Source organism: Asterias rubens, chromosome 12, assembly GCF_902459465.1.
Source record: "Asterias rubens chromosome 12, eAstRub1.3, whole genome shotgun sequence".
In the NCBI taxonomy this organism is placed as follows: domain Eukaryota; kingdom Metazoa; phylum Echinodermata; class Asteroidea; order Forcipulatida; family Asteriidae; genus Asterias; species Asterias rubens.
In genome coordinates this window covers 4,698,763-4,721,518 of record NC_047073.1, presented here as the reverse complement: position 1 = coordinate 4,721,518, position 22,756 = coordinate 4,698,763, and the positions used below count along the sequence as shown (strand labels likewise).

At 39.7% G+C, this 22,756-nt stretch overlaps 1 protein-coding gene across 2 annotated transcripts in view; it reads right to left on the bottom strand.

Moving 5' to 3' along the window:
* Nucleotides 1-22,076, bottom strand: part of LOC117297652 (protein patched homolog 1-like) — a 78,863-nt gene extending 56,787 nt beyond the window's left edge. Inside the window, exons 1-3 of one of the 2 annotated variants that reach the window (XM_033780799.1) lie at nt 21,530-22,076; nt 5,427-5,534; nt 3,329-3,521 (exon numbers count right to left, since the gene is read on the bottom strand). In XM_033780799.1, coding sequence (XP_033636690.1) covers nt 3,329-3,521; nt 5,427-5,534; nt 21,530-21,637 — 409 coding nt within the window. In that variant the 5' untranslated portion in view covers nt 21,638-22,076. Of the gene's footprint in view, nt 1-3,328; nt 3,522-5,426; nt 5,535-5,800; nt 6,080-21,529 lie in introns of those variants that run through there. The other variant, XM_033780800.1, reaches the window with a different exon arrangement.
* Nucleotides 22,077-22,756: the final 680 nt, after the last annotated feature.

Here is a 22,756-nt window from a genome sequence, read left to right as displayed (position 1 = left end):
GTCTGTACACTTCTAGTATCTATTTGTTATAACACTTGCATTGAGGTGCAATGCAAACTAATGAATTCTAAATGGGACATTATTAACGCCAATTCAAAGTCACCACATCCAGAAACAGATAACTCAAAAGATTGTCTTTAAGTCCATTTCTCTCTTAGCTGAGTCAACAAACCGGCACTGGCTTTTCCTTTTAAGTTTATTTATTTTCCCGTATTTTTTTTACATCCTTTACGCAGCCCGCGCAGCACGGTGGCCTGTTTCCTTTGAGCAAATAGCTGTCCTTTTTCCCTCGCAAACAAAACTATAAAGGAGGTTCGCAATTTGTTTAAACACCTGAGAGGAGAGCCTGTTTTCTGTACAAACATCATTTCTTGAAGTGTTTATGTCAGAAAATGGCTTACATGTAGCTTTACACCCGAAAAGATTCGATCGAACAGATTCAATCGGTCGTTTTTCCCACAACAAAAAAAGTTCACCTCACCCTGTTGGGTTATATGTCAGGTTGTGATGTCATACGCAAACCTGTTAAAGAGAACTCCATGGTAACACACCCCATCTTACAAATAAATAAAAAACACACGGGTAACACACCCCATCTTACAAATAAATAAAAACACACGTTAATGGAAACTTTCTTTGTATCAAAAAGTACTCCGACCCTGTTCGAAATCATCACACTACATTTCATTTTGGTGCTACGGTTAATGATGGTTTTTTTTTTTAAGCAAGAGACAAAAAATAATTGTTTAACAAGTGAGCCAAACAAAATTACGACAAAATGGTAATGGCACTTTGGATCATAGGACAAACAGGTTGACGCTGTTACTGTTATTGTATCTAAAATTATCCCTACTACTTTGTACATTATTGAAAAATGTTCTCAACAATGATTCATAATTGGAAGTGTTTTTTCTTATGAAGAGACAAAAGTTAAAAAATATATATATATATATACAAAATACAAAGCACACAATGCAAAAGTTGCATGTCTGAAATGTACTTGGAGGTCCCCCCAAAAAACAAACAAAAAATAGAAATCAACTCCAGGCCAGTTAAGAAATGTAGGCCCATGGTAGGCCTACAATAATTCTACGAAACACAAAACTGTTTTTGATCAAACCTTCCTTTAAAATGGTTTAAGGCCCTTCTCGTTCGTCCGTGACAAACCATGGGTGCCAAATTATATCAGAACTCGGGAGGTGAGGGATTATATATACAGCAATGGAATGTTAACTTTGAATCATTCATGTATGGGATTTATATCGCTCCACTTGAAGTATGTTTGCATCTGAATTCCAAATTCTATTTATTGATTAGATTTCAAGTTAAAATTCTCAGAAGTGTTCAGACCAAACTGGAGGTTATTTCTGTGCGATTTTTTTTTATGGTTTGAACAGAGTTAAAATTCTCAAAAGTGTTCATAACAAATTGGAGGTATTTCTGTGCGATATTTTGTTTATGGATTGAACAGAGTTAACTTAAAATTAAATTATTACTTTATCGTAATGGGTTTCGATTGGGTGTATTTTTGTTGGAACAGTATGGTTTGAACAGAGTTAAAATTCTCAAAAGTGTTCATAACAAATTGGAGGTATTTCTGTGCGATATTTTTTTTATGGATTGAACAGAGTTAACTTAAAATTAAATTATTACTTTATCGTAATGGGTTTCGATTGGGTGTATTTTTGTTTATTTTGAGTGCATTGAATCAAATTCCTGAGAAAATAAAGGGTTGAAACATTCGCAGAGAGCTTTTTTTTAGACATGCAACTTTTTTTATTGCAAAACAAACAAGACAAGCTGTCAGGAATGCAGACGTTTATGTTCAGTTTGTGTTTTTGATTTTTATTTTAGAGTGGTTGAGGAAATCAGTTGAAGCTGAGAAAAATCTGCGCCCGTTTGTTATTAAACATTTTTTGGGCTCATGCTTTCGGTTTTCATCGTTGTTCTAAGGTTGTTTTAGTGTTACACCCCAGAACATTGTTAACCATAAAAAATGGTCTCACAATTCCAGAACTTCAAAAACCTGACTTGAAATTAATTTTTTTTTCAGCACTTTGAGACAAACATAAATAAAAAGCGCATTTAAAAGAGTAAACAAATATAATTTTCATCAGGCTATTTTGATTCTTATATCATGTTTGTTTTTGTACAATAAAAACATATTCTCTCGTCACACAGGCACACTGTGACTTGAACACCTTGCTCATTTTGAGTGAGCTTTTTTGAGTTTCTAATCTTTAAATTTACACCCCTTAAGTTTGTTGATGTCATTTTTTAGACCCAATGTTTCACATTCAATTCAAATAAATAGGACTAATTGTGAAGCCGATACATGCATTTTTGCATTTACACAGCCAGGCCCGTTTCATTATTTGCCTCTAAAAATGGCATCCAACATAAAGAAGTACAAAACCTTTTAACTTCCTCCACTCATCAATTTCAATTTCAAAGAAACTTAAATTAGGTTTCAAATTGAAGCATTACTCTTCCCCCTGTAATCATGAGCACAACTTTTTGACATTTTGCAAGCACGACTTTTTCACTGACTTTCTTTACAAAAAGCGTTAATTCCAAGAAAAAAGCAGACACAATGCCTTAAAAGTGACCTTCTTCCACAGGAGTTAACAACTTATCGCCCACCGTGTAGTTCAAAGAGACACCAAATACTACAAAACCATCTGTAAAAAGCATCACAAGAAAACCCCCACAAAGTCCCGAAGAAAAAAAAACTACTAAGTAATCCCCTAACTATTTCTTTCCAGTGTTTTCTCAACAATAATTGGATTCCTTCCACTCGTGTTCCAACTACATACTGGGCCCTGGTTGCCGGTAGTAACTAAGGTCCACGGTGGTGGGGTCTTAGCTTTGGTCCATGCGTTGCCTTGAGAATTTACCGGAGTTCCGCCTGGCTTGGCGCAGACCACACACGGGCATGAGGCCGGCCCAGGGTCATCGCATAAACATGGCTGCCTTAAATGTAGTGGAAATGCAATACACGGCGACCCTGAGCAATGTACGTGTGTGTTGTGCATGTACTAGTGGTGGTGGAAAACAAACCCAATGAATTTTTCCACGTGTCAAACATAGGGAAACTGTTTTAACTCACTCAATTTGCTTAAAACTAAGATGTGAAGTTCCATTTTTGGTTAGCTGTTTTTCCTGTTATAGAGTAGGGTTACATGTTCAGTTAAACATTGGAAGGACATTTAACTTGAATGAGTAGTGACGTCAAAGCGAACCTGCGGGGGTAAAACAAGCAATGAAGAATTTTGAAAACACTACATGTACATGATGTAGTTTGTTTTTTATGTTAACCAAAACTTACCTTCTACCCAAAGTTTCTCCACATTCGTTTCGATTCTGGCTTGTTTGAGACCAACAGCAAACGCTCCCATTATTATAACTCCCAAGAACAGTACTTTCCCACTGTGAAACTGGATGTAGCAGCCGAGAAAAAAGAGTAGAGCTTGGAGTTTCCCACGAAGCCAAAGTGCAGACTTGTTCCCCTGTGCCCGGCCCTGTAGTTGGGAATCGAACGGGGGAGAGGATGGGTTAGTCGGGCCGGCATCGGGCTCTTCGCTTCCTTGGCCTCGTAGGGGCGAAATCGTGGATGAATTCGACTCAATACTGTCCCGTTTTAGCGATGTATTTCATGCTCATAACTTTCAACAACATGTCTGGTGCTGGTTGCATTTGATAATCGAAGATTTGTGCGTGAGAACATGTCACCACGGGTTTATATAACTTGACCACGGTGACCCATGCCTCTATCTACGGTGATATGTTTATGCCAACCCAGCTATGTCTTGTTCGCCTCACACAATTTGGACCAGACGGTTTATCAATTTATTTTTCAGCAACCTACAGCTTCGAATCACATATTTATAAGGGTTCACCACAATTACAAATTAACACTGCCCTACTTTCATTTAGAAAGTTCGCTTTAGGAATGCACTCTGCAGAAAAAAATGTTGTCATCAGTCTATAAATAAAAACTCTATCAAAATACTAGACCAAAATAAGGTTACAGTAAACGTTTGGTCTATGTCAAGTAGGTCTAAAATAAGGGTAGCATTTTACTTTTTCTTTTGAAGAAGACCCCATGAGATTCCTAATAAAAATTCAAAACTTGGGTCCAGCTTAATTCTCTACCAAGTAAAGGCAACGGACACCTTTGGCTTTTGGAACTGTTCAATTCCTATATTAGAAGGGGTAAATACATACAATTTAACAATAAACAATTGTCTGTAAATTTCAATTCAAAATATTATGGCAGTGTTTTTGAGATATCACCCAAAATCTAGAGAGCTTATGTCCTTGCAGGAAGATATCCAAAATTAGAATACACAATCTGAAAAATATTTCATGCATTTGTTGTTTGAAATGAATCCCTTTCTGTAAAATCAAATTCCTTAAAAGGGAATCGTTTCACAAAATATTATACAGAACAACTCAAGTGCTTCCAATCCAAGTAAGTTTTAAAGGACTTTGATTTGTTGATTAATTTCCAAAGAAGGGTTTTCTATACTCTCCCTTTAAATGCAGTGGGCACAATTGGTAATTGTCAAAGACTAGCCTTCACAGTTGGTGTATCTCAACATAAACATAAAATAACAAACCTGTGAAAATTTGAGCTCAATCGGTCATCGAGCTTGCGAGATAGTAATAAAAGAAAAACCACCCAATTGTCACACGAAGTTGTGTGCGTTAAGGTGGTTGATTTCGAGACCTCAAGTTATAAATCTGAGGTCTCGAAATCAAATTTGTGCAAAAATTACTTCTTTCTCGAAAACTATGGCACTGCAGAGGGAGCCGTTTATCACAATGTTTTATACTATCATCAACCTTTCCCCACTACTCGTAATACCAATAAAGGTTTTATTCTAAAATTTTGAGTCGTTACCAATAGTGTCCATTGCCTTTAAAACGTCTTCATTTATCAAGCAATACTAATATTATACTCAGTTAACATCAAACAAACTTCAAGCTAACATTCTGGGGGAAAAAGTTAACTTATTACTCCAGTTATTCTTTTGTGCGCTTCAATGTTTTCAACCAATCAAAATCTGCATAGCACCAAACATCATTCATAAAAAAATAGTTCTCCGCGCGCTCACTCATTCATAAATCTAGGGAGCCAATAAGCAACTTGGCAAAGCAACATAAATAATCGCCCGATCTCGAAATCTATGTTTCCCCCACCCATTCCTCCCCGTGTTTTGAGGTGGAGAAAACGGGGGGAATTATTTCGAGCCATTCGGTGCCGGGCATGCCACATTAACCTCAGTGAATGGCTACCCAAGAAGAGATTTCTCCATCGCAATTAACTCAGAATGCATGGTTCCCTCCCCGTACCTATAATGGGCTCAACTCGGGACAAAAAAAGTTTGAACAATCGGCCTTTCTCAATTTCCAATCCATACCCGTTCTATTTCTCTGCTGGCATACTCGGCATTGCACCAACTTGTTCTTGTGAGGAGTTCTTCGTAAACATAATCCTCTGGTGGCCCCGGTGTAGATATTCTTCCATCCTGGAACATATAAGAGATACAGAAAAAAAGAAAGGCCGTTAGCGAAGCTTCTGGCTGGAGATCTCCAGCATACAAAACGAAATCCTATTAAAATACCGTAGGCCTGCTAGTGGTGTGTTGCCCCCGCCGCACATTACACATACACGCATTGCAACACGCATAGTGAGACAAATACATTTCCGGCAATAAGAACTCTGTATGAATAATGTTCATTTTACGGTAACTTTCCAACGGTGTTTTGAAGCGTTTCAACTCTAGACTCTAACCTGGGAATCCGGCGTGGCAGGAGCTGCCCAATGCTCCATCGTTGGCCATTCATGGAATCGGTGGAAACGCCGACGAATTTTTCCTATTTTCCATAATCAAATAAGAAATCCCCGTTTGTCTTGAGAGTGTATCCGAAGACGTCGCACTACTACTACACACACATACAGTCCTTGAGCACACGTTATGAATTGACTATGCCTCGTCCACACCGGCCTGCTTGTTACTTGCACACACGGTACATGTACAGAGAGTTGTACACACACTGCTCTCAGGTATCACGTCACATTGAAGAAACTGAATAACTGTGATGAAGGGGACTTGGGATCCGGCTGGCCTAAGCACCCCAAGCCCCGCCCTCCCTGTCACACGGCGGCCCTGACTGGGTCAGCTTCCCGCCGTCTGATTGGGCCGAGGACCGTCCGTTTTGTTCCAGCAATACAGCGTGTCATTAGTTGCTTCGCAACTGGCGGAGAAATCACCAGGACCACACAAGTTGAGGCACTCTGCATGCGAGAGAATCGGGCAGGGGCCTTTCAGCGCGCACCGCATAAACATCATTTACTTGGGGAGTGGATTAAAATATCTTGGGACAGTAGCGGGAGATCTGTGGAGCTGCTGCAGGGGAGAGAGATGGCGGAGATGCTGTAAGAAGGTCTTGTGTCTTCTCATAACAAACATACATCCTCCCTGTATTATGTACAGATATTAACACTCGTACCCGATCCGAGGTTTCTAGTTTGAATAATAAATTACTAGTCTATCAGTTTTATATTATTGTCATCAAACACCTTCCATTAAAAAGGATACCAAAGCCAAACTCGCATGATAACCAGAGACTTACAAACCTTTTCACAACCCACGGTTTGAGGTGACAGACCATTCATTCTTGCCATAGTTTCATATTATGCTACTAGCGTGACTAGTACCTATACATCCTCCTCCTACACAATAGTATCGCTGAAGTAACACCACACAAATATCTTAGTTTCCAAGAAATTAAGAGAGACCTGCAGTTTGCGTTTCTTATATAAAAGTGATCTACTTTATCTCAAGTTACATTTTAAACCATGGAGGAAGGTTATCAACCAACTTGGATCGCAGAGGAATGGTGCCTGCTCCTCGATAATTGGATTAAGATTTAGGACTTCCGTAAGCAAATGCCAAACACCACAACAAATTGTAACAAATCTGTTTATCAAAAAGCTAGTGCTTCCTTTAGAAATGTAGTTTTTTTAAAGCCCGGCTCTCTGACCTTGGGGTATGCATTTTTTTAATAAAACTTACGCAAGACGTTAATAATACGGTGAATGCTGTCCCACAAAATCAACACTTTTTTGAATAAGGAACATGGGTACCCGCGCCATGCAATATTTCAGCAAAACTGCCAACATTTGGGAGATGTTGTACAACAATCAAGGTAGATAAATATCTAGAATTTCAATCTTTATCAGGGAGATTGTCAAATTTGTTCTTCAGAACAGTAGTTTATTTTCAGGGAACTGTCTGCAGAATCAGGGAGAGTCGGCAGCTTTGTTTTTAGGTTGTAGTGTAAGGGAACATTCTGGTCTTCGTTTGTTTATTCTTCACTGGGTGGAATTTGTCACCTCTACGCCCCGGAGCAGGCCACAGCAAAGAATCCTTCTGTTTGGACGTAAAGTAAAGCATCGTAAATAATGAGCGAGATAGTGTATAGATTCTCGCGAGCGTTTGTTTCTCTTATACAGGGGGCGATGTCCCGGGTTTTATAAACCAGTGCAGCATACTTCACACGCTTCCAACAAAACTAAACAACTTTTCAAGTGGATTATAAAATATATAAAAAGATTCCTTCTCGGACATTCCTGATGGGTGCGTCTCAGTTTTTCTAGATGAGAAACGGTTTATCGAGTTCGTACTCAAAATTAACTCTACAGGTTTAATTATCTACTGTTAATACATTAAATTTGTATTGGTGTACTAGTGGAATACGATTGGACATGCCTTGACATTTTCATGATGTAATTGGTCACATGTGCCTATATTTCTGTTAATGAAGGGCTTTAAGCAATGGTACAATATCATACATTTTCCATTGGAGATATTAGAGTTACTAGCAGAAGCAAATCTGGAACTTGTAATAATTGTTTTGTTTACAATTCAATACTATGCTCAATCACGGTTGTTCCATGTTTATTGCTCCATGGTATCACAAAGCCTTGCTCTGTGCAGAGAGCATAGCACAGATCAACCCCGGCCTTCTCGGCTCTAATCTGTCCTTGGACTAGAAAAGTCTTTTGTTCATAAGTTAAAATATTCAGTTACATTGTCCCTCTCCAGTGTCACAGTGTGACAGCAGATTGCCCACGAGTACAAACCTACAGAACGCCATACATTAATTTGTGTTCACCATATTTCTCTAATTACAGTAGCAGGGGGACCTTGGCGCAAGCGCAGTTGCTGCGCGCCATGCTCGGCCGTCTTGGGTGGGCCGTAGTTAGCCTTCTATGGTCAGAGCTTTACGATACGGTTAGCAATCGATCGTATTGGAGGCGACCGCAGGAACACGGGGGAACACCCCACGTTTGCTCTTTCCTCTTTAAGAAACTTTCACTTTAACAAGAATGAGTTTACCCACAACTTGTGAATAACTTGAGGTAAAGCGACCTTGACCAACCGATCATTTTTCTATTTCTGTAAAAAGAATCTTGATCGCGATATCTTTGACAAGTGCGGTAGTTTCGTAAGAGACTATTCCATGTATACGTTTTCGTACATGCACTATGACGTCATGAAAAATGAAAAACTTATAGCATCCGATGTTGGGCCTAACTGTTCAAATCTAGTCATCAAAGACAACCTCAAATGAATTATGTTTGGACATGACCGTAGATCTGTTTGCAAAACAAAAAAGACACTTGAAACAGTCGTCGGGTCAGCTAACATTCCTGTGTGTCACTGGTCATTTTGTTAGGGTCACTCACCACCATTCATCTCCATGCTCTTTTTTTTTTCTTTTTTTGTGAAGATGACCCTCGGCCGCAGAGTGAAGATTGCCGAAATTGGGGGGATGAGCATGTACTGGACAAAGGGAACAAAAGTCAATGGGGGCCGAAGCGGCCAAAAGGAATGCCAGCAGTTTCGGGGAAAAAAAAATCATGGGCACAAATTATGTGGAAGATTATACTGTCAATACACACGCATAGGCTTGCCTGCGGCTGCTGTATAATGGTGGGCGAATTTTCTAAAATGACGTCATGAAGGATTCGCCCGAAACTAAATACACTGTGTCGTGATTTCTCGAATCGCTTAATCAGTATACTTTTTATGATTAGTAAATATAGTATTTCCACACATTTTGATTGAAAAACAACAAACTTTCAATCCCCATCGGCTTACTGGCAATCATTTTTGAATTGCCGGATTACATCACAGATTCTCTCCGATTACAAAGATGGTGTTAAAGTTATTTTTCAGCCGAAAGAAACAGACAAAGGAGGTTATTGTTATCCGTGTGAATAGAGGAAGGTCAACTCGGAGTGTTATTGAGACTCAAGGGTTTCTAGATTTGTTGTCAGTGTCTGGGTTTGTCTGAGGACACCATTGATTTTTTTTTTCTTTCCGTATGATGAGAAAGTTTTATTAATTTTGTTTTTTACCCATACACCGATGTGTGTTAACACTGTATACTCAGTACTTTCCCGAGTCCTATGAAAATATATCCCAGGCATGTTACTCGGGTGGGATTTGAACCCACGACCCTTGCAATTCTAGAGCAGTGTCTTACCAACTAGACTACCGAGGTTGCCCGGTAGCTAGAGGCAGTTCGAATCCTATGTTTTGGCAGCGGGTACCGCATGTAATAAATGTTAAATTTGCATCGGGGATAAAGAATACTAATTTTGGTTTTTACCCATACACCGATGTGTGTTAGCTCTGTATATACTCAGTACTTTCCCGAGTCATGTGAAAAAATATCACAAGCATGTTACTCGAGAAAGTTTTAGCAAATTTAGTATAAAATTTTACAAACTCTTTGTGGAAAACATAACTTGTAAGAAAACAGTTTGCATTGTTGTACAGGATTGGTAGAGCTAACAAAATAGCCACAACCAGTGCTCATCATATTATGACCATAAGACTTATGGAAGTTATATTATGAAATAACAGACCTCTGATTATTTCAGACTCGTCCGTTGCATGGGAGTCTATAGGGGGAACAACCTAGGACAATTTCGGCATGTAAACACAATTGCTTTCAACAACAAAAAGTTTCAGATAGGCCTACAGTTTTCTCGAATATTTCAGAGGACACAATCAGTCAGATTTCAGGCTTTCAGTGTTTCTATGACTACCAATCTTACATAATATAATATTTTGGGCATATTGGTCAACTTTAATCACGACACTCGCACATTTTCCGTAACTGTAAAATTTACGACCAAAATTCCGGTACTCATCAGCATCTCGAATTCCAGTTTTGTGTGTTTTAGCTTTTTTTTTCTCTCAAAAGGATGTAGTCCTAGTTCAAATTTGCATGTTACCAACGTTTTACTCGTGACGTCACATAGTTACAAAAACAGCCTGGAGTTCGTGCAGTCACAATTATTAATGTGTACGCAGCTCAATCATTAGGACAGGGGCCATGCAAAATAATATACGTTTATTTATCAACCTTTGGTAAATCAAAGGTTTGGTGATTTGACAATGCACACATAATGTGATATTTTTGGTTTAATTTGCTGAGCGGGATTTTTTGCCCTAAAATAATAATAAGAACCTTATTGGGCTCGAAAGAAGCTGAAACTGGACCCCGTGTTCGAGACTTTTTGATTTATTGAAGGACAAAGACAAACATGGCCGCCGGTCTTACCACCCGATAAATATTCTATCCAACCCGCTAAAGTGTCATTTTACCCGAGGCGAAGTAAGTCATTAACTTTTTTTCAAAGGTGGTTATATCTACAGCAGAAACTCGTGACACTTTTCTGGTCGGCAATTAGACAACAATGGCGTTTAAAGTTTCTACCCAAACAGGTAGCCATTGAAAGCACACACAAACACGTCTATACACAAGGTATGTATAAACAAATACAGGGGGAAACAAACAATGTGTTCAACCTCCTGGACCAGGACTCATTTTGAAAAATCTGAACTGAACGCAACTTATGTTAAAGGACAAACTGAGAAAATCGTACACTAGTTTTAGGTTTAAAAAAACCCAAATAAAAATCCATCGGCATAGAAAATGTTATAAAGCTTTGCCATACTCAAAACATAATTAATTTTCTACAGGCCTTGATGTTAATAAAATAGAACTACACCCAAAGTTTCATAAGGCAATACAACATAATATTAGTAACATGCTACAAATTGATAACAAGAATAAATGCTACTTTTAGAGGCAAATTAAATCTATGCTCTCTTAAACCGTTTGATTGTTTTAATCTTATATAAATGTAAATGTAAGCCCTACAGCCTACATTCAAGAAAATGAGAAAATGTTTTTGAGATATCGCCAAAACTTTCAGAGTGAATATCATAATAATAATAATAATAATAATAAGACTTGTAATGCGCACATATCCACCCTGCTGGGTGTTCAAGGCGCAGTAAAACCAAAAACAAAACAAAAACAAAACACAACACAAAGAAAAACAGACACAACAAAATTAGTCATTGAAAACCTGTGACATAAGATAAGTTTTGAGAAGAGACTTGAAATATCTATGCAGCAAAAATAATCCCCAAAAGGAAAACCACAATCTAGGAAGCACTACTGACGCGTAACGCTTTTCAGATTTGGGGGCATAAAACTTAGAAATCTGTTTACATAACAACATGACATCGAAATGTTTTACTAAAAATACTTTAAATACTATCGACGGTAGGTCAAGGCTAAGGCCTCTAACCAAAAGTTTGTTTCAGATAGGCCTATTTTATTACAGAAAAGGCCTATAGTTTGTACAAACAATATGACAGCATCTTTAAAACACCAGGGTACAGACAGTGAGTTGCAAAAAACAAATGGAAAGGAATCTACTAATCTTTCCTCGGCAGTGGAACCTATTGGTAATTACCTAAAATAATTATTGGAATAAAACCTTTCTTGGTGACGAGTAATGGGGAGAGGTTGATGGTATAAAACATTGTGAGAAACGGCTCCCTCTGAAATGCCATAGTTTTAGAGAAAAACGTAATATTCCACGAATTTGATTTCGAGACCTCAGATTTAGAACTTGATGTCTCGAAATCAACCATCTAAACGCGCGCAACTTTGTGTGACAAGGGTTTTTTTTTCTTTAATTATTATCTCGCAACTTCGATGACCGATTGAGCTCAAATTTTCACAGGTTAGTTATTTTATGCATATGTTGAGACACACCAACTGTGAAGGACATTGTCTTGGACAATTACCAATAGTGTCCACTGCCTTTAAGCCTAGCTAATTGGATTTGTCAGTTGTGGATAAATATATTCGGATCAACATCACATCACAGCTTAAATTTGTTAACTCTTTCTCGTTGGTAAAACCGTACCGCCATGACAAAACATACTCTCGCCACACCACGTCTTGAAGAAAGATCTTCTTTTTTTTACTCTACCTCGAAAATCGACTGAAAACCTACAAATGACCATGAATGGAAATAACCTATTCCATAAACCATATAGAGCTAAGACCCAAACTCAACCCACAATCTCCCTATACCAAACAAAATTTCCTTCTATTCGGCCAATCCAAACAGTAATTTTCCCGCTTTTGTTATGTTGTTTATGACTCTGATTGGCGGACCACCCATAGCAGCAAGGGCAGAGCATGGGCAGAGTGACAACTGGTTTATGTCAGAGAGCAGTGTTTGGATTATTGTACTACTCTCGGCATGATGGACAGCCATTGCTAGGGTGCGTGACGTATGAATGAATATTGCCCGATTACCGACCGTGTGCGAAAGGTCGCACTTGTTTAAAGGCAGCGGACACTATTGGTAATACTCAAAATAATTATTATCATAAAATCGTGCTTGATTACGAGTAACAGGGAGAGGTTGATAGTTTAAAACACTATGAGAAACAGCTCCCTCTGAAGTGACGTAGTTTTCGAGAAAGAACTAGTTTTCCACGAATTTGATTTCGAGACCTCAGATTTAGAACCTTAGGTCTCAAAGTCAAGCATCTGAAAGCACACAACTTCGTGTAACAAGGGTGTTTTTGTCTTTCATAGTTATCTCGCAACTCCGACGACCAAACGAGCTCAGATTTGCACAGGTTTGTTATTTTATGCATATGTTGAGATACACCAAGTGCGAAGACTGGTCTTTGACAGTTACCAATAGTGCCCCCTGTCTTTAACGGCTACGGACGTTTTTTGAAGATCTCTGATGCCATGATTGTGGTACTATAGAAGATGTACCGATTACAATTTTTGATAAAGTGCGAGGCTTGGATGATTCTCCATTTTCTTTTTTTCTTTTTCAATTGATGAAGAAAGAACATTTCTTTAGGAAGTTCTTGCGTGCCGGAAATCCTCTTCATCAAAGGCCGTGTCCGAAACGACGACTTCGGCTACAGCTACGTCTAGATCAGCGCGTCTACCAGTGTTGAAGAATAGGCAGACGCGCGCGATCTAGCCGTAGCTGTAGCCGAAGTCGCCGTTTCGGACACGGCCAAAGTACAGTATGAACATCTTTAAAACCAAATCGACAAAATGAAACGAAAGAGGGCGCTGTTAAAAAAATCAAATACATGCAGGAGCAAGTGCAATATTGTATGATATCCATGGACGATGCAATTCAATTCAATTCAATTAAAAAAACTTTCATCCTTTACAGGCAATTACAACAGTAGATCAGCTCCATATAAAACAAATTAAAACAATTTTTGTATACAGTGTACAATACTTTACAAAATATAAAGATTATTTGCCAAAATGACTATGGCAAACCAGTGGTGGCGAACCAGAACTCCAAATACACACATTGCACAGTGCTGTCAGAACAGAAATTGATATATTCATCATGCAATTAAAGCTCAAATTTATAGCTTATTTTGCTCTGTATTGCGAGGATCAGTGGTCCCCAGGAATCTCATATCAGACCCGCGCTCGGCACGACCATTACATGGGGAAGGCACGCATCGACTCTGCACGCTGCTGATGCCAACAATCAGGAAAACACAATAACCAACCAAAAGATCTAAACAACCCCACTCCAGAACAACATACGCAAGACGTCTGACCAGCAAGGGCGCGTTTATTTATCCGCTGGCGCCGATCGTAAAATGTCACATGTCCAATGTTTTATATCCCGATTCATCCGTTCAAATCGGAAATGAGAGGGCGGACGTTGCGCAAGGATAACTCGAGTTTATGTCCTTGCCATTTTGAGATATATTTTCCGTTATTCGGTTCACCGGGAGCCCGGACGAACCACCTAACCATGCCTGGATAATTTCAAGAACCACGGGCACAGCTGAGCAGTTGTTTTGCGCCAAACACCGGCGGTCGGTCACCTGCAATATTTCCCGTATCTATCTTTTCACTTAACTCGCAATTCTCTCGATCGCACCTGGTCATTTTGGGAGGGTTTTTTTTTATGGAAGAGGGCATACATCTGGATGTTTTAATGCATGTCTCCCCATCATCATTACAATAATGACTAGGCTAAAAAGCAAGCCCTCATCACGTTCACTAGAGGAAATAAAAATTTAGGATTGCTTCACAGAGGCATGCCATTATGGGACGGTAATATCCACCACACCGCCCGTATTGTTGTTCAACTACGGAGCAGAATTCGTGCTCGGGCCACGGCCCATAAAATGTTTTCAGGAATTCTTCAAAAGGTGCACGAGTTCCGGTAGAACACAGAGAATAGGAAGTAACTCGTAAACTTGAGGGTACAACCATGTGTTCATCTTAAGAAGGAAAACAGTAGTAAACTTGCGGGCAGGAGAAGAAGTGTTGATTCTGAGTAAAATAACGCTCATCTTCTACGAGCAGAGATAGACCCAACTGTTCAAAAACAGACCACACATGTTCTTCACAGAGGCAACACATCCCCAACCGAGTTTTATGTACGGTTTTACCATTGTACCATGGATTGTACCCGCGAGTAAAAGGGAATGGACACTATTGGTAATTGTCAAAGACTAGCCTTCACAGTTGATGTATCTCAACATATGCATAAAATAACAAACCTGTGAAAATTTGAGCTCAATCGGTCATCGAACTTCCGAGATAATAATGAAAGAAAAAACACCATTGTCACAAGAAGTTGTGTGCGTTTAGATGGTTGATTTCGAGACCTCAAGTTCTAAGTCTGAGGTCTCGAAATCAAACTCGTGGAAAATTACTTCTTTCTCAAAAACTATGGCACTTCAGAGGGAGCCGTTTCTCACAATGTTTTATACCTTCAACCTCTCCCCATTGCTCGTCACCAAGAAAGGTTTTATGCTAATAATTATTTTGAGTAATTACCAATAGTGTCCACTGCCTTTAACCATAGTCTTCCTTATGATCTACACCAGGATGCAAAGCTTCAACCGTTACTGCGAAGAGGAAATCTCTTTATATAGGAATGTTGGCTCTTAAAAGAGTTGTCTCTATGGTCTCGAGTATAATGTCAACAACGGCTCTTTTCAGAACCACTTTTCCCCTAAAGAGTTTACACAGGATTGTACCCGAACGTAGTAGGCCTACTTCGTGATACCCTCCGCGGTACCCCCTTTACGACAACCCCTCCGAAGAAGCCAATCCTTGGTACCTCTCAATGGTTTCCCCTCCGTGGTGCCCCCCTGTGGTGTCCCTCTGGTATCCTTCCGTGGTACATATAGTATACCCATCCGTGGTATCCCCCCCCCCCCAACCCATGTGGTACCCCGCCGTTGTACCCATCAGTCGTAAATCCCTTGGTGGAACTCCTCGTTTTCTCTCGAACCTCAACACATGTCCGAACTAATGGCTTTGGCAATGGCCTAACAAAAAGCAACAATGGGGAGGGAGGGTCTTAAAATGGAGCCCCCACCCGTAAGAGAGAAAATACAAGGTACGATCACGAGGTAGAATTCTACCTCCATGGTTCGATACCCGCCCGTAAGAGAGAAAATACATGGTTCGATCATGCCCTCCCCACTCCCCAATTATGTCTTTCTTTCAACTTGCCCCAAAATTAAACAACTTAGCGAGGCCACTCGGCCTGAAAACAGCCATAGCTGAAGTCTTAGCGTAACTGTGGATGATTGACATTTACTTGTTACAGCGCCACCACTTGTCAAAAACAAGAAAGGTGTATGTCTTAGCATCCAGCTATTAAAAGAATAGACATCTGGTCCTATCAAACAAACCGCATAAAAGTTCAAAAGAAAAATGATATTAAATAAAATAAAAACAATGGTATCGGTTGTCTATGTGATTTAAGATTATAAACAGTTAGTTCAAATTGCACATAGGGCTACTCGAACACAATTGTGCAACAATTACCAACCGAATTTTCAACATGATTTTCAGGATAATCAACCAACAGCTGAATACCAGTAACAAGCAATATGCAACAAACGGAAATTTGGTAAGTAATCCTGTTTTTTATCAAGGAAGAAATTTCATGCTAAGCAAATTGTTGTCCTTAGCAGCTCTATGAAATTGGGCCCTGGTCTTTGACCGTTCCAAAACGGGTCCATTGCCTTTAATTGGGTCCCAAAATCTCCCAACGCACGGTTCAAAGTTTGGCAAACCCAATCTCTGTATCAACCGTCAAATATCCGCAATAAAATGTTGACTTTTGTCACTCTGATTCAAATACCCTCTCTGAGATAAATACAACCCGAAGCAGTGATTATTCCGATGCCAGACTGATTGAGTACCTAGCACGAAATCAGGAAGATTAGCAGAGCTTTTTAACTGAATAAAAGTCGCCCATGGGTACAATTTCAAGAGTGTGGACGTCTCCGTTGAACTGGAAAACGGGGGAGTGGGGGATTATGGACAGACGGGGGAGAATGCAACAATGTGACGGGAGTAAAATGGACGAACGTTGTGGTATTTTTCCTCGTACAATTGCCAGCCAATTCCATACTTTATTGGTTTGCTTTCATGATTTTAGTGGGCTGAGGCAAATTTGCAGGATGATCAAAAGGAAGGAAAATTGAGTTTTCATGAAATTGAAAATGTTACTTCTGTGAAGTAATTAAAAGCTTGACTCAAAAAACACCTCGGAGTAAAACGTAATATGGGCAATGAATACTTTTTGAAATTCAAAGAAACTTCATTTTCGGCCTGGTTGCCAACATTGTCCGATCTGAAAGCTTCAATGCAGGAAAATTTCTCTAAAAAGGGTGCGATTTAGTTAAACAGTTCACACTGCTACAATGGAGTGTGGTCGATTTTCTGTTTTCGTAATAAAATTTCAAAAAGCGCAGGCCTTTGCATTTTACTGGTTCAATTTGTGGAAGTTTTAACTGGGTGAATTACATTGAGACGCTACAGACACACAAGTGTAATGCTAACAGACAAATTAAAGCAGAGATCAGTTATCGATCAAAATTCAATGATGTGTTATTTCTTATTGATGGTCCCCTTTCCAATGTGGTTAGTGAATCACCTTCCTAGCTAAGCAACTTTCTGACAAACTGTATTATTATTAATGGACGAAATTACAACCATTTACTATTTCGAATCGCAACAGCATTTTGAAGAAGAAATACAAATGAGAACAACATATGTCAGGTCAATAACAATGTAATAGCCTAGTCAATGGTTCTCTATATACTTTCTGGGATAACATACATGCACATCCTATCGTGGTGGAAATACAGCCCAAGTCAGTTTAGTCAACGATAACCACACGTGAGCTTTCGAGAGATGTTCAGATTTCGCCCTGGCATGAAACCCCATACAACCATCGCCACGTAATGACAGCGTTCGTTTCTCGCCAGTCAAGAGAAGAAAAAAAAAAACACTCGACGTTGATGTGAATTCAACTAGACAAGGCGAGTGACCTCATTTGACCCTTGCATTTCTGCCACCAGTGGATATTAGCACTGCGCCTCATTGGGAATTCAACAGGGTGCAATCAATGGCAGAGATACCATCTCGGAAGCGAAATAACAGCAATTATGAAATTGGAGGGGGGCTTGGGGACTGGGATTTCATTTCTTTTTTTTTCAATAGGTGAATCAGGGACGTCAAACGCGGAAACTACACCCACGATTTCTTCACAATCAGATCATAAAACAAACTTTCCATTCCACGTTGTTCACTCAATTTCAGGATATTTTTGTTTACATACTTCCATGAGACACTTTACCAAAACGAGACCGGCTAGAAATTAGTCTGGTCACGCTTTTGGTATCAACACTGATGCCGGACTAGCACTCGTGGAACAAGATCTTGCATTGCCAGGCCTGATACTTCACGGAGCCAATGAAGGCAATGTCATTGCCTTGGTGCCCTTGAAATGTTCAATAGAATGTACAATTTCCTCATAGGGTGTCCTTTACCAAGGAGCAGATGCCTTGGTGCCCTTGCCCTTTCAAACGAGTAACATACACTACATTCATGCATGGCCAAGCTCTAATATTAATAATGTGAAACAGCAAAGAGTTGACTTAATCAATGCTAACTATCAGTAACACGAGAAGGGCGTCAACGTAATTCATTTCCTCGGCAAACTCCCACAGTTTATAACGTGTGTAAACATAGTCTCTGCTATTTTTGAATAATTATTGTGACAAGGGGCTTCGCCAGTTGTCAGGACACGGTCTTTGGAATGTCAAGACGGTACTTCGTGTATTTTCTTGTTTAGAAGATCTCGCCTGAGGGCGCTGCTCTTTTTGGACTGAAACAACAAAACAAAAGACCAGGGGTCCGTGGTGGTAACCTTGGACTCACAAGTCAACGAAAGTACATTGCAACTGTCAGTTAAAACTATGAGGAGTGGATAATTCAACCATTCAATCTATATAGACCTTTATCACGCTTTCGCCGTCTTGCTCATGTTCAAGTAATGAATGCTAACATTCATTGCGCAAACATGGTACCAGACTATTATTTCATCCAGCCTCAGTTTGTATAGTTACAATGAGTTGGAATGAGTAAAATCGTGGTTTTTCTTTTACTTTGCGAACTAACACGGCTGGCCATTTATGAGAGTCAAAAATTTGACTTCCATAAATGGCCGACCGTGTTATCGACGAGGCAAAAGGAAAACCGTGCAATTTCGAGGCATGTTTGTGTGGATCATTGTGTTCTACTTTTACAACATCTTTCTAGCCATATGCATTTTATAACAAACGGTTAACAAACGTGTTCCAAGTGCTATAATTTGTTTACGTTGCAACCACATAATATAATTCAATCTTTCGAGCAGTCACGGGCCATACAGGCAATTTGGTGGCAACCAACTTCACTGCAGACCGAAGGAACATTTTAACCTTGTTCTATAATCAGTTACAAGACACTGTGATTCAGAGTCTTGTCCGCTTGTCCGCAAGATTAAAAATGTCACATTTTGACAAACTATTTGATAATTTTTCCAATCACTAAAAATGTTGCTCATCCCTCCGAACTGCAAGTCAACAAACTTGAAAAAGTGGCATATATTTTAGAGTAGTAGATGAGTTGTCCTTGGTCTATGGTCTGTCCTTGCTATAAGGCCTGGCAAAAAAACCATTCGGCGTTGGCCTATAATTATAAATAACATGTTGGGTGGGCCGAGGTTTTGTGGACCTGTTTGCATTACGAAACAAGTTCTTTCAGGGCTGGCCTTATAATAGCAAGACATTCACATGGATGTATCCCATAGAAAAGCGCACTTAATCCGTACCTCCACGGTACAATACAACTACGAACAGGTCTTCAAGTTCACTTATCTCTCTCCCCTATAGCCTCCTTGATGAGATTTAAAGTGGATTAAAGGATTAAGGATGATGAAGGGCTGGTAACACTTTGAAGAGCGCCAATTTGAGAGAAAATGATTAGTCTCGGTGCAAGATGTTCTTAGGTGTTTGTGTATAAAAACATGCACACTACCCTCAACAATCATTATGTACATTCGCGACAGTCGAGTGAACAAAACGGACAACAACGTCTGGTCTGACAACATGCGGACTATTTTAATTTTGAAATAAAGTAGGCCAAGTTTCATGGAGACACAAATTAATGGAAGTAAAATGGACAATTTAGGTTTAAGGCAGTGGACACTATTGGTATTAAATTACTCAAAATAATTATTAGAATAAAACCTTACTTGGTAACTAGTTATGGGGAGCTGTTGACAGTATAAAACATTGTGAGAAACGGCTCACTTCTCTGAAGTGATGTAGTTTTCGACGAGTTTGATTTCGAGACATCAGTATTATAATTTGAAATCAAGTATCTAAACGCACACAACTTCGTGTGACCATGGTGTGACAAGGGTGTTTTTTATTTCATTGTTATCTCACAACTTCGACGACCGATTGAGCTCAAATTTTTAAAGTTTTGTTACTTCATGCATTATGTAATTGAGATACACCAAGTGAGAAGATCGGTCTTTGACAAATAACAATAGTGTCCACTGTCTTTAAGAAAACGTGCACCCACACCTCAACAATCATTTTGTATGCACATGTGGTTATAACAAAAATGGACAACAACGTCTGACAACATGTGGACTATTTTCTAGTTTCGTAGAGAGACAATTTGAAGGAAGTAAAATGGGAAATTTAGGTTACGTTTGTGTTCTCACATCAATACAATTCCCAACTCAATCGTTACCTTCATGTGTAAGTTCTCAGACATAGCAGAGGAATCCTAACAAATGGCACTGCTGTTGGCAAACCCATTCCCCACGTGTAAAACCACTGCCAAACTTACTGGACTTTTTTTACACGAGGGACTGTTCACACACACACACAATTTGTAAATGAAGCCAAAGCAATGTTAAAAATAAAACAAATTCTGTAAGGATCAGTGGAGTCTGACGGTGTTGAAGGACTTCTGAAATTGCAGAAGCTGATGTGACCATAGAGAAAAAATAAGAACCAGAAACAAGTAATTAATCCCAATATAAAAAACGTAAAAAACTATAGTAAGCCTACTCGTATTTTCGCTATCCAATGCCGGTTTTGTGTAAAAAAAAAATTTTTCTTTCCCAAATTATTTCATAACAAATGGAATTTAGACCCCATTGTCACCAAAATCCAAGCGATACCTTGTACACACAAATCTCATATTCTATTAAAGTAAAAAAAAAAAAAACGGACGAACAAACCATATTCAAGAGCCATCAGTTGATCTTGATTATGATATCAATAATTATATACAATAATAGTTAGGCACCTTGAAGAAATTAACAATAACCGGAAATCCAATTGAAATCAACATTTAATCCCTAAAGCGATAACGAATAAATCACATTTGAAGTACATTTCCGGTGGCAACCCGTTAGATATCTTTCAATTTATTTATTGTTTTTCCCCCAAGACCAATTTACACATACGACCGAGGACGGTCAGCAAGCAGCGCGCGTGTGGTCGAATTCTGGGCCGGCCGGTTGCGCCCATAGACGCCCAGGAAAATCAAGCAGGGATCGGTTTCATAACACCCCGGACTTGCAGACAAAACAATTTCTGATTGACTTACCCCCAAGACCCAAGCCCCAACTACCAACAAGAAATTACACTGGGTGGTGTCTACAAAATGCAAGCCAGAAATTATTCGGCATCCTCCGTTTTTTGTGTAAACAGTTGTGTCCCCCAATAACGTCTTACCATGGTCTTACCTGGTATTCCTTGTTCGCCAAACCCGACTCGCCACCGTTTTGCAATTTCACAATTGAAGACCGGTTTTCGCGACCAGCTATTCCTAGCGTCTTAGTTGACCACGTCATCTCTAATCCTTCCAGTTATATAATCCAAAATGAATCCTGAAAAGAGGCGAACATCAAGGTTTTTGTTTCTACATCATTTGGTCTCTGGTATCGCCTGGGTAATTTTCCATCTGGGGTGGTGCTATCCGGTCCATGTCCAAATCAGTGTGTTTAAAACAGATCCCTTCTTGTGCGGTCGTGTAGCATCCGTGTAGCGGCTACTGCACACGTGCCCAGTAGTAGTACTTCCTTCGCCCACCTCGCTACACTGTGAGAAACTTTTTTTGTTCTGCGACTTCAAGTTCGTCTTCGTCACCCTCATTCAAAACAATTCCTTCCTACGTTATCAGATAGACGTTATTCCAGTCTTCGAGTGTTTCTTTTACTGAACATTGTAAATCGGGTTTTCCTTTCCATCAGGCGATTGATTGTGGAAGGAATAACACCGTTCGTGTACACACACCAGCCCGGCACAGGCATTGACTTGATGAAGAATGTAGACTCTCTGCTGATGAGACACTGCCACCGCATTGAAGAAAAAACCCACCCTGCGCATGCTCTAACGGCCCCAAATGCTCGTTTAGCCAAATTGATGGTGGGGACTGCATGTGTCACCCTGGGCTGAGTATTGTGTTATTTTTTCGGTAAGCCCTCTGACAGCGCCAGCTGACGCTCCGAGCGCAGATCAGAAACGGATAGATGAAGAAAAAAAATCAGAATCGCTGGAACACCGATATTAGGGGAACTCCTCAAATCCTTCCTGCCTAGATCTAAGAAAACAGTTTTAACTCTTGTAAGTCCCGGGGAATCTAAGAAGGCAATGGATGTCAACTGCTAGTCACAAGACCTTGTACGGGTGGAACGCCCAGATGTTTCGTCTTAAATGGAGGCGTGATAAAGGACTGAAGCGGGGGAGGCCAACTTTCTGTAGGGGGGGGGGCTCTTTCAAGATCCGTGTCTTTCTGAAACCCACGATGGAAAGTTCTTAAAACAATTTGTACAATATACCAATGCCCAAGAATTCGTGCAATTTTTCAAGAATCCATCGCCTGTGACTAGATTACACGATGAGAAACTTAAGATAAGAGTAAAGAAGACTCAGGATGACTCGACCTAAGGGAGTATCATCATGCAACATGA